The sequence below is a fragment of the Buteo buteo genome, chromosome 2, assembly GCF_964188355.1.
Source record: "Buteo buteo chromosome 2, bButBut1.hap1.1, whole genome shotgun sequence".
Lineage (NCBI taxonomy): Eukaryota > Metazoa > Chordata > Aves > Accipitriformes > Accipitridae > Buteo > Buteo buteo.
Window position 1 is genome coordinate 35877711 of NC_134172.1, and position 13260 is coordinate 35890970.

A 13260-nucleotide genomic window follows, 5' to 3' on the forward strand; every position below is an offset into this window, starting at 1 on the left:
CTAGAGTATGTCCATATTCTTTTTTGTACAGATAGGAATGTTTTGGTAATTGTGTGGGAAATCATGGCGCATTAAAAAATGAATTAAACAACTGTCATCCTATAGGTAGCTGAAACCAAAGAAAATGAAGCTCAGATTAAAGTGACAAGAGGGCATTACAGACCGACAGCCATAAGAGCATCCATTCTTTACTTCATTAATAACAATCTGGACAGCATCAACCCCATTTACCAGTTTTCACTGAAGGTAAAAATTTATCTTGATGATGTGGTTTCAAAGTGCAAGGGACAGAATTCTGCCCCCAGCAGTGATGCCCGATATATTAGTTATTACTTGTACCAGATGTTTACATTTGCAGGGCTGTGTGTCTGAGAAAGGAGGACACGGTGTGATCTCCTGCTGGTCCAAAACACTGTACATTCCCATGGGTCTCTTTGTCAGCAGTCTCCATTCTGATGGTGTTTTCTGACTGTGCTTGCAAAGTTTACCTTCCCTGTGTTAAGCCATCCCACAGGGTCAGGTATGAAGAGTTTTGAGGGATTATGTATAAACAATCCACTGTGATAAATCTATCAAACAATCTAATGCTATGAGGAAAGGAGTATCACCCACTGCAAAATTACCAGCTTGCTTAAGTGAGAGGTTCTGCCCGCTGAGTTAAATAAGGAAGCAGAAGAGTATTACCGTTTGCAGCCCTCACTCCTGGTTTGCTGAAAGTTTCCTCAAAAGCCTCTTGGCAGAAGTGCCTTGCATTTTAGACTGCTTAGGCCAGCTCTTCTTGGAAGCCTACAGTCAGAAACCGATTATCTTACAAGTAGAAAAGCAAAAAAGCAGAATTCAAATAAATAAAAACAATTGTACTTATTTTCAGGCCTTCAATGCAGTCTTCCACAAAGCAGCAATAAAGCAGGCTGAAAAATCAAGGGACATTCAGTGTTTTATCTCTAACCTGACATCAGCTGTCACATATTCAACCTTTATTTTCACAAGCCAAGGACTTTTTGAAAAGGATAAGCTCATTTTCTTGGCCCAAATAGCTTTTTAGGTGAGGAAAAATTTTCAGATTTGTGATACTGATATATACTGGATTTGCTGTTTCTTCACTAGAAGGTGATGCCTCTGCCCAGACAAGTTATCTTGTTACCTTGTGGCTGTGCAGATTCTCACACAGTGTGACTGCTGCTTCAGTATCAATCATAATTGCAGAATTTCCAAAGACGCTTTTAAGTAATTCTTTTCATTTAAAATGCTGCAATGACTTCATGAAGCTACACTGAGGATAAATAGCATGACTTAGCCACTTGTGGTTGGATAATTAGGGTTGAAATTGATGTGGTATGTAAAGTAAGAATTCAGCAAATAATACATATCCATATCACATTTAGGCTGTTATTTTTCCTTTTAATTTTAGTATCTGTATGCCCTGGAAAAAATGAGTGCTCAGTTCTACTGGGTGGCAGATTTTCCCCTGACAAGCTTGCTTTAAAAGAGGGTGTATCGTTGAGCTGGACAGTAACACAGGTAGGAATTAAACTAGAAACCAACAATTTGGGAAGAAGGTGAAAAAATATAAATTGAGAAATCTGATTTGAGGGTGGATAGGAAAAAAGAAATCACTCTACACAGTGTGTAAATGGGAGTAAAAAGCAGACAGAAATGTCTGGAAGAGAAAGGAGAAAAAAGAGAGGAAAGAAAACTGGTGATGATTACTCTGCATCATGGTGCAGATGGATTTGTTCATATCACCTAGGTTTCTAGCACTGTGTTGCTTAACTTTTGTCTTTTTTGTAGCAGTGATACTGGGAGGGATCATGAAGAATGGAAATCTGTAAGGCATCTGAAAAATAAGCTCAATCTCAATTACAGAGTAGGCAGAAACCAGAGTAAAGGGCACAATAAACTTCTGATTTATTAACTATATTTTTAGATGGAAAGAGAGAGGGCTTTTAATAGAGAAATAAAGATGTGTTTATATCAGAAAGGAGAGAGAATATATGTTATCATGGCAAAGGTGTCTCTTTTTCCCACTACATGTGGTTAAAGTGATAAAAGAACTAGAAAAACCCCTCGTAGAAGCTGAGGAATTTTCTTCAGTATACATACAGCTCATGTGCCAGAACTGATTCAGTGTAAAACAACCCCCCAAAAAACCCCAAACAAAAATCAACAACAAAAACCACTCAGGCTTTGCAAATTTCCCAAAGCTTTCTGACAGCTTGCAGTCTGAAGAGGGCTTAGAATGGTGATGGAAACAGCTGTGCACTATTTGTTCTTCTCTCTATCTTCTGAGACATAGAAAGGATAGGTAGAGATAATTAAGTGCAGTCCAGAAATCTGTACTTTTTTGGTACTATTAGTATAAAATAATTTGTGGCCAAGTTTATCTAAGGTTAACTTCAGTGTGCAAGACTTACATTTTTATGTTTGTTTATGTTCCCACAAGCTAAAGAAAAATAACTGCTGTTGTTGGTTAGCTCATCTTAAATTTGGGGTGAATTTGTCTTTCAGTACATAAATATTATATATATCATACATATTTAATATATATATAATATATATAGTATATATAAAAAAGTATATATGTAAAGCAGTTATATTTTCTGCAAAAAATTTTGACTGACAGGTTGTGTTTGGTTTTTGTGGTATCTTTTTTAACAGGTAAAGTTCAGCTCCGTGTGTGTGTTTAGGAATGGTTTTCAAAAAATTTGTCACATTTAGTGACTAATATCTAAAAATATCATTTCATTCACAATAGATTTCAAATAAATATTTTAAAATATCATTAAAACAAGTTGTAAATTCTTATATCAGAGTTTCAAAAAATGCAGCCGTAGGAATTCTTGTCGCTTTGAGCTCCCTACTCAGTAATACTTTGAGTGGTGAATACTTTAAGGCAGAAGTGGCTTTGAAGCAAGTCTGATGACCTTTTTCAATTTTGTATGCTGTCAGGATTCTTCTAAGAAGCAAAGAGATAGAACTCCTTGAATTGGATTTCCTTCTTCAATTCAGAGTTGAACACACTTACAGGAGTCCTGTTGACTTCTTAACTACTCAGTCATAGAGTGTCATTAGGGTAGGTTGGGAAAATTGCTTTTCAGTTCTAAATCTATTTTGATGTTATTTCTGGAGGCATGCTACAACTAGACAATTTCAGATAAAGTCATACATTCAACTGTGATTTTTAGTGGAACTAGTGGTGCTTTCAAAGAGGAGTTGTCTTTGCTTTTTGAGTGTATTTTTCCTTAGATATCACATGCTGTGCTTTATGAGGAAATTCTGTTTTACCATAATTTGTCCAGTCCCCTAAAAATACAGTTTTGATCTTCATACCACTCCTTACTATAGTAAATGTCCCATACAAGGTTTCCAGTTTGTCATATCTTGATGTTTAACAGTAAGCAGAGAGTATGGCAATACTGACCAAAGTAAACTCTTATCAATAATATTATTTTTATTTGTGTGTATATATGTGTATTTTAGTATTTTAAGGTAAGTCCTGAGTCCCTTGTAATTGGTTAAACTATGTTTTTTTACATACACCCAAAAGCATCAGTCTTTGTCTTCCCGTTTCAGTCTTCACGCAGAAGGTACGTCATCTGTATTTATCTTTGGCACGTGTCCAGGCTATGGAAGTGATGGATGTGTTCCGGGGGTGAGATAAAGATGTTGAAAGATTCACCGAGAGGCAGAAGAAGTGGGTGAACTCAGAATGTCCAGAAAATGAAAAGCTCCCCCAGGAATGGACAAACAAAAGCTCTCTTCAGAAACTAATCATACTGAGGGCGCTCCGTCCAGACAGAATGACGTACGCTCTTGGGTATAAAATCTGAGGGTATGTCTTTCAGGGCAAGTGTGTGTGAGGGTGACTTGTATGTGTCAGTGCGGAGAAAACTCAGATCTTGAGGCAAGCAAATAACTTATAAAACTGGGTGATCAACCAGAATTTGAAATCAATGACTGTGGTCCTTCCCAGCCTGTTCTGCTGGTAAAGAGTTTATGAAGAGGTAGTGTGGTGAGACGTGAGTCCAGCATATTTGGAGAGCTATGCTTGTGATTTCTTTTAGATTCTATATAGGTACCCTGAGGAGAGTGCTCATTAATAAATGTAATATAGTAAGCTATGTTGTTAATAGTTAAAAATGTATTTCTTAGTGTTAGTTCTCATTATGGTATTAGGGCTGGTAGCTGACCCCACGAGATGACAATTTTTCAGGTCTCTCTTCTTTAAAATTCTGTGATACCAAGAAAGAGTCAGTTGTGGGTACTTACAAATCTTCTCCCAGCTGTTTTCCGGTTGTACTGTTTCAATCTTTTGATCCCAAGTGATGATCTCATAGATGTGATGAAATGACTATTAGACCATCACTGTCAGCCACTCAAATCTGAGAATGGTGCAGGCTTGAAGCCTGTATCAGGGAATGTTTTTAGAGTTTAACGCATGTTTTTTTGTATGTGTAGGAACTTTGTGGAGGAAAAGCTTGGCTCAAGATATAAGGAAAGCACAAGGATGGACTTTGCAAAATCCTGTGAAGGAAGCAGTCCAGCCACTCCTGTGTTTTTCATTCTGTCTCCAGGAGCAGACCCACTTGAAGATATTGAGACACTAGGTAAGCCTCTTATTTGCTTCTGGTGCAAAGATCCTTCAACTGTCCCCCCATTAAAGAAAGAAAAATTGAGCTCAAAAGTGAAATGGAGCATGCAGGGCTAGAAATGTAGATAAATCGAGATATGGTTATATGCTTGTGTGTATGTGCCCGAACACCCATACGTGTATGGGTGTATTTTTACTAAACAGAACAAAGGTTTCTGGAATCATCTGTCACTATGATGGAGTGTACATTACTACGGGAAAGTTGGACATGGCTTATTTTCAGCAGAAGATTCAAGTTCTAAAGTTTCTTCCACCCCCACCATATTCATGGTAAATGGGGTGGATGAAAATGTAAGGACATAAGCTACAGTATGAAGAAATTTTTAGACCGAGCATTCCTCTGCTTGGCATAATGCAGGTTTCCTTTGTACTGTTTTCTACCTTTTGACTAGATGAGGGCCAGAGGGCAATTTTCTCCATGCTCATGTAATCTTGTGCCCCCTGTGACTAAATAATGGTCATTATACAAACTATATTCAATTGTGTAGGGCTCTGTGGCTTTATACTTAGTATTACTATTCCCCACAGACAATAGTGAGAATACCAGGTTAATACAGCTGTGACCTCACTGTGCTCAATTTAAACTCAGGCCTCACAAGGTGAGAGGCTTGTGCATTTACCCACTGAACCAATCAGTTAAAAAACTGATGTGATATCTACCACATGTTGCTCCCTTTTTCATAAGGGAATTGCTCTGTACCCCCTGTAAGAGTTTCTAAAGCTCAGTAACAATGCCGAGCATCTATCAAAATGTCAAAAGGTTCATTATCTTAAAACCAAGGGAACAGATTTCTGCAGGCTTTTTCTAATACCAGCAATAAGGCCACTGTTGAGAGCTCGCAATTTTGCTTGTTGAAATTGTAAGGGTTTAGTGAAGTGCTTCAGAAGAAGTAATATGCATTGCACAAGTGATAGTGAAATTAATGGGGGCATTATCATTCTTTTTCCTTTCTGCTCTGCTAATTTTCCTATCTCCTCCCCCTCTGTCACTCACCCTTCCCCAATTATTTCTTCTACAGGCAAAAAGCTTGGGTTCACTGTAGACTCTGGAAGATTTTGTAGCATCTCTCTAGGACAAGGGCAGGAGATGGTTGCAGAGGAGGCACTTGAGAAGGCTGTCAGACATGGCCATGGGGTTCTTCTCCAAGTGAGTGTCAAACAGCCCCTCTAATGGGGACTATCTCTTCAGTTGGAGGGATGTTCCCAGAACCCAAACAAAATATGTGGTAGATTACAGAAAAAGTTTTAAACCACTAATAATCTTGTTCCTTTAGGCTTTTGCTTTTGATTGTAACAGGATAAACATCATATTAATAGAGGAGAAACAGGAGAGATAAAACAGAAAGCCTCTGATGGGTAGGTAGGACTGCCCTCAGGCATATACTTCCCCCACATAATTAAGAGCTCCTGTTCCCTTCAATGGACCATAATGGAGACTGTAATGAAATGGGTCTGACTCCCCCTTGGGAAGCTGTATAATTAGCCCTGGAATGCTGCTCTTCCGAGATAGCAGCTGCAGCTTTGGCCAGCATTGTATGGACTGAGAACCCACTCTGCAGCTGACAAAAAGATCAGTGCAATCCCCTGGCGAGCTGCAGTTCCCAGCCCAGTAACAGAGTGGACAGGAGCACTGCAATTGTTAATGCTAATAAAAGAAGTTGCTTCCCTCCCACCATCTTATGCTAAATAGCCAATGGATATTTGTAACAACCCCTTTGCCCTGAAGCCAAACAAGAAATGCGTGATCAGATCTTGATATTAAGGAGGTCATGGCGATGGGGTGATTCCCTCCTCTTCTGGTTTTAACCTCAGCAATGCTTGGCTGTCAACCAGGTTGCCTGCAACAAATGAAGAGGTAGGCTAGACTCAGTGCTGTCTGTCAGCTGAAATAAAGTCACTGTGGGATTAGTGAGGGGCCTTGGTGTGCTAGGTGCTGTGCAAACATGCACAAACTGACCTCTTCATCGACAGTGAATCTGGAAGAATTCTTTAACCAGTTTTCGCACGAGTAAGCTAGTCATGCTGGTCTGAAAATAACCCTGCTTTTCTGCTAGTGAGTATAGAAATGGTGTTGTGAAGGAAAGAGCAGATTTGGTTTTCAGGGGAATTTAGGTGTTCTCAGCTGCTCTGGGGACAGGGTGAGAAAATGGGAGATGGCAGAGGCCCTAAATCAGCAGTGTTGTGTGTCTGAAGCCACGGGGATAAATGGGGAACATCTGAGAGGCTTCTGGTGTTACAGACCTGCTCCATTTTCCAGCATGGCTTCTGAGGGAGGAAGGAGGTGATGATTTTGCTGTGAATATTTTTGCTAGTGAAGGATTGGGGAAAGTCCGAAAGGTGACTACATAAAGATGTTGGACCAAATCCCAAATGGTACTAAGCTAGCTAGAGCTGTGGGATTTGGATTTACTCAGTGCTCCTCAAGGTTCAGCCTTCTGGGTTTTAGCCCCAAACCCCTATATGTTTATGTTTTAAAAAAAATCCTGGAGCAAAAAGATGGAGTATTTTATTACGCATTTTGTTGGAGGTTAGGGGGTGCATAATTAGATATTAAAAAAAAAAAAAGGGATTCTGACTGACCTGGGAAATACTTTAAAAATTACTTTAGCTTCAGATCTAGCAAAAACAGTTGGCACAGCGGTTGGTAAACTGGCAGAAGAAAGACTGACTTGGTATTTTTTGGTAATGGGTTTAACTCTTCTGTCACTCTTAATTTCTCAAACTCACACATCTGATATATTGAATGGTTATTTTGTTACTATAGTAAGGTTTGAATCATTTCTGCTTTGCAGTGGATGGATGTAGCCTATATGAAAATGCAGATGCCACCAGGCTGCTATCATGTAATGTGATATGAAAGTCTCCCTCTCGTTCCATTCTCCTATTCCTTTTTCCACATGTCAAGGGACAATTTGGGAATATCCCCCACAGCAGGTCTCATGATAAAGTGATGCAACAGCCAGAGTGTGACTGACACGTCGTATTCCTTGGCTGGTGTACGGAGCTGTAATTCCTCTTGCGCTGCGCAGAGATGGAAGCCAGTGCAATCAGCAGGTTCTGGCACAGCAGTGAAGAGCCAGAGAGAAGCTGCATGGCTGAGCTGCAATTTGAGTTGAAATGCTAGTCCTGTAACAAAAAAAAGTGGAGTGTGTGCTAATGGAGGGGTGAAAACAGCTGTAGCCCAGCCACATTTTAAACCTTTCTCTTGATATTCCCATATTTCAGCAGTAGGTGCTTTGGAGGCAAATACTTTTCCATTATAACTCACTTCTCTGATCTATTGGTGACTTTCCACTGTCTTCATATATTAAGAACCTTAAAAACTATTAGGTTCCACTGATTTCAGAGCATGGAAAGGTTTTTTCATAAGACTGCACCACTGTAAGCATTTTTCTTTGTCTAGCACTTCAGTCTTGCTCCTGGTATGCATTGGGCATGTTTTGTCTTAGGTCCCAGTTCTACAGGGAATTTAAGTAGAGTCCAGGTGTCTGCTGAGTTATGCTTATTTTCACATGTAATAACACCCATACCCCCAGATCACTGAACCCTAAGTTTATAATATTTTCCTTAGCTTCAGAATCAAGGCCTGAAACTTTAAAGGCTAATGGTGAAACCTCTGCTATTTCAACACATATCAAGAAATGGCAGTAGCTAAGAATCTTCGAGTTTATTCTTTGTGTTATCAATTTATTTAATAATAAAATGATACTTTGAATTAAGTAACTTAACTATTTTCCATTTTAAAGGCACAATACCAATGTCTTAAGGATAACAAATTTATTTGTTTTCTCACAATAGCTGTGTTGGCTGTTTTTCAACAGTGTATTCATCTAGTAGCCAAGTGGCTAGGAACCTTGGAAAAACTCCTTGAGCAATACAGTGAAGAAAGTCATCCTGATTTCCATGTCTTTATTAGTGCTGAAGCAGCTCCAACCCCAGAAAAGCATATCGTTCCTCAAGGAAGACTAGAAAACTAAATTAAAATTACCAGTGAACCTCCTATAGGGATGCTGGCTGATTTACATGCCGCTTTCTACAGGTAAAAGCAAGATGTACCTTTTTTTTTTTTTTTCATTTGTTTTAATTACTCCTTCCCCTGTGGGGAGAAGTGGTAACATTGATGACCACTTTGTACGAGACCAGAACTTTGGGATCTTTGTGCTTCCAAACTAACCTGACAGCTGCAGGGTGCCAGCCCTCTGTGCCCTGCGCTGCCTCCGTGTTTCTCATCAATGTTGGGCAGGAGGAAAGGTGTGACAATAATGCGTACATTTGTATTATTCGATATAGAGATGCGTAGGTATGCTTAGAGAGATAGAAAGAAGTGCATTTATCACACCAGCTTTACCCAGTGGTGCAGTCTTATGAAAAAACCTTTCCATGCTCTGAAATCAGTGCTCTTTCATTCAATGGTACTCGCTAACTTTGCTCAGCTCGAAATTTGGTTTGACCATGTCCTTTCTCCCACAGAGTGGATTTATGTACCCAGATGTTCAGGCAATGGCTCAGTGCCTTGTGTATGAATTCCTGTAGTCTGCATAAAGAAAGGAATTCATGAGCAAGGATGACACGCTGTTTGTTGTTTTGTCTTTCACTCTTTCCCTGCATGACGTTCTGCGGAGCTGCTTGATGGGTGGGGAGAAGTAGTAAGAGAAAGATGATGTGAGAATGTGGAGGACAGGGGTGTCACTGGACATGTGTAGCCTCCTTCCCTCCAGGTCCCTGGTTATCCCTGTCTGTTACCCTGAGGAACCTGTGGGCAGATCTTGAAGCTCGGTGCAAGTCAGCTTCCCTGCAGTGGTGAAAGCGCTGGAGCAGCAAGCTTATTCATGTCAGCAAAGCAGACCATGATAAAGGCAACCATAACTGTGCACTTAGCCTTCCAGCAATCTATTAACATGTATTTATTTGAGCACAGGACACATGAAGGCAGAGCTTGGATGTGAAAATGGTAAGGATTTCTTTTAAAGGGAACTTTGCTAAGCAATGCCTAGAAAAAAAAGAGCCGTGCGCTAGAAGAGCTGTGTCAAAGCTACCTTGGCTACAAATGGATTGATTTTGATAGTGTGAGGTGATTTGGAAAAATACTCCCGAGAAAGGAAGAATGGCTGTGGTTTTGTAGCTAAACAGACAACAATTAATGCAGCAATTTTTTTCTTTTTTTTGTAACTTATTATAATAATATTTTTAATGGAAAGCTGAAAAAGCTAGAAAAAGTTTTTAATAAAGGCAATTCATATGCATTGTTGTCCCACTTCAGGCTGTGTTCAGTTCAAGAAATATATATATGTATGTATTTTAATTAGCTAATTTTTAAGCTTGAAACTTTAGAAAACTCTCTTTTCTCCCCCATTATTTTGAGCCATGGGTGTTTGTGGCTTACTAAAAATTCCTGTCCAGACACTGTCTTTAATATGTTTCTGGTTAAGGTATTTTAATTTGAGCGGGGGCGGGGGGCGGCAGGGGGGAGAATTGTAATAAGAAAATCAAACTATGTCTAATCCAGGTGGAATATATTTCATGTTTTGTGCTTTTCTTCAGGATAGAAGCTTGTGTTGTATTTTTCATGGTTAAGCTCAGGATTCTCACTTAAGGAGGGGGGTTTGTCAGACATAAAATCCTTCACCTTTGCTCAGATTTTGCTACCTGTTGTTCAGTTCAGGATGACCTATTTCCTTTTGACAGCCAAGAGTTCATCTCTCTGAAGTTCCTTCCACACATCTATGTTTTTATGGGTGTGAAAAGTAATTTTATGTCAATTACTTCTTAAACTAAAAGATAGGATATAGAAAAATGTTAGAGAACTAAGAATTAATTTCTGCAAGTTTTCTAGGCAAATGACAAATAGTTTGTCTCAGTAATTTAAAAAACAGCTGAAGCCCTGTGCAGAATCTCATCTTGCTGAGATTCTCTACTAACACTATAAACACAGGAAGCAACAAAAAAATAAAATTATTAAAATTCAATTTCAAACATGGCTTTTTGGGAAACTGTAAAATTTGAAGGAATAGTATGCTTTTTAATAAATGTTATACTGACAAATTTCCTACTTGGGATAAAGTCTATGGATGATTTTTATGCTAAGAAATTGTAGCACTTATCCGAGTAATATAGAGTTCTAGTTAAAGTCTCTATTTTTATTGGTTTCAGTAGCACAACAGTTCTCCTTTCCTAAGGGACATTTGGAAATAAAAAGGTAACCACCAACAATTTTGCATCTGGGAATTACTGCAGAAAGTACTGCCTAGTAGACTCTGATCACTAAGAAACCTGTTTCTCACTCTCCTTCAAACTCCAGGCTTGCGAGTGCTCCCTTTCAGCAGCTGAGACAGGCACAGCTATCGGTAACACTGCTGTCTGCTAACTCGATAAACGTATTCCTTTTTTCTTTGGCAGGATACCCTTGAACTGTGTACCAGAGAAGTGGAATTTAAAAGCATCCTTTTTTCTCTTGCGCTATTTTCACAGTTGCATTGCTGGGAGATTGAAGTTTGGCCCTCAGGGCTGGAATGGAAGGTACCCGTTCAGTGCTAGAGATCTCGCCATCTGCGTCACTGACCTCGGCAACAATTTAGAGACCCCTACAAAGGTAAGAAGTAGTGGTCAGGTAACCACACACCAAGGTCATTTTAACTCCATCAGCTGTATATACTGAATGAGGGGGGACACAGTTCTTTCTCTGAAGCTGTTATTTAAGTAGCTGGCATGATAAGATGCTCTTGCTGAATATGAAAATAAACCAGATCAAAGGTGGTGGGGGGCAAGGGTGTGGTGTGGTCTTTTTTCTGGCAGTGGATGCTTGAACCTTGTAATATAGGTCAAACCAGTTCCACATCACTAGCTAAGGGGGAAAAAAATGCCCTTCATTATGTTAACAAAAACAGTGGTTTACATGTGCATATATGCCAAATTCATTAGGCAGGTAATGAAGCATTTGCACAAATGTAATTACATACAGCAATTCTGACAGTTCATAACACTGCATTAATAATCACTACAATTAGTTCTGATGATGGAAGCAATTTACAGCACGTCACATGTATAAATAATGGTGCATTTCCTGCATGTGTCATTATTATGTATTAAGGATGCCACCTTGTTGTGACTTTCTCAGTAATGTTCCCCTTGAGTCAAAGTTAAGGGTAGATGAGTGATTTTATTTCTGAGCTACAGCATATTTCACACTTGTATAGTTTAAATACTCAGTTGAGGTTATTTGTGTAAGTTCTCTATATGAAATGCCTAAATAAAAGCAATAATTATTTATTACTGAATGATATAGGATAGTACTGGATAGGTCATCTCATTTAGTAATTTAAAGAAATTTAAGAGATACTTATGAAGAAAAAAAGAGAGGGAAGTATCACCCCTTGATGATATGGTTTTCTCCATATCTCCCAACTTGTATTTACTCTTAGAAATTAATTCTTCTTTTTTCTTTTTACCCCTACTGACCTTTATTTAGCTAATAGGACATGAAACTGTTTTTCCTTTCTGTGGTACTTGGTGTCATAGTGAAATAATTGCTTAATTTTATAGTGATGATTTAATAATGCTTCCCATTTAGAAAAAAAGTCTATAAAAACAGCTTATTCCAACCCTTAGTTTTCTTTGCTAATAAATCTTGCTGCTTTAAGCTCTGTTTTTTTGAAACCACAATTCATAAGCTGAATAATTAATTTTGCTAATTAATGAGAGGGAGGATTCTGATGGCAGGGTGGACTAGAAAGGTCTGTAAGAGCAAGAATTATTTCTTCTCTCCTCTTGGTAATACTGCTTATTGGCCATTCTTGTTGTATTGGTTAGTGATTCCTTACCCTGTGGGTTTATAAGCATTTTTTTAACATAGATACTGGAGAGAAGAAAGAGAAAATAGTTTTTTTAAAATGTGACTTTGCACGTATGTGTGTACCTACATATATATATATATATGTATAAAAAAATCTCCCAATTGACTATCCTTTGGGGACAACTTTGTTTAAGACAACTAGGGATTGACTAGAATGCATAAACTGGGAGCCTTGAGCTAGCCCATCAGCTAGTGGAAATTGCCCTAACTCCATCATCACTTGTACCAGTTTATGGTGCTTCCCTGTGAATATTTAAACATCTTGCATCTCAGTTTGACTTAATCCATTTTCCTTTTGCTAAGACAAACTCCACCACACTAACCTCTGATAGTTGAGGTCTCCTCAGGTGAAGTGCAGGACGCCTGATCCTGTCTCATTGTCCTGCTCTTCCCCTCTGCCTTCTGATCCCCATATGCATGTTCATGGAATTGTTGTTCGATGTTGTGAGGGGGATGTGGGCTCCGTCCTTGCCATATCCACCCACTGAGCAACGGCTCAGTGGTTTTTTGAGTACAACAGACCAGTTTTCTTTAGTGCAATGGCAATTATGCAAACCTGACAGCCCAAAATATTTCTAATGCAAACCCCTCTGTTTTCTCACACTAGCAAAAATGTCCCTTTTATATCACAAGCTTTGATTATCCCACTGTAGTCAGTGCCCCAGAAGTATGCAGCTGAATGAGCTTGTACTGAGTTAGAATATTGATATACTCTTCTAAAAGACAAAGAAAAAAGCCATTTCTTGACATAAATGTATAT

General features: G+C 38.9%; 1 protein-coding gene across 1 annotated transcript in view; it reads left to right on the forward strand.

Annotated features, from left to right (window-relative positions):
• DNAH11 (dynein axonemal heavy chain 11) overlaps window positions 1–13260 on the forward strand; it is a 162381-nt gene that overhangs the window by 137037 nt on the left and 12084 nt on the right. Inside the window, 9 exon segments of the mRNA XM_075041966.1 lie at window positions 106–246; window positions 872–1040; window positions 2946–3073; window positions 3624–3817; window positions 4459–4607; window positions 5671–5798; window positions 8473–8692; window positions 11040–11107; window positions 11109–11240. Coding sequence (XP_074898067.1) covers window positions 106–246; window positions 872–1040; window positions 2946–3073; window positions 3624–3817; window positions 4459–4607; window positions 5671–5798; window positions 8473–8692; window positions 11040–11107; window positions 11109–11240 — 1329 coding nt within the window.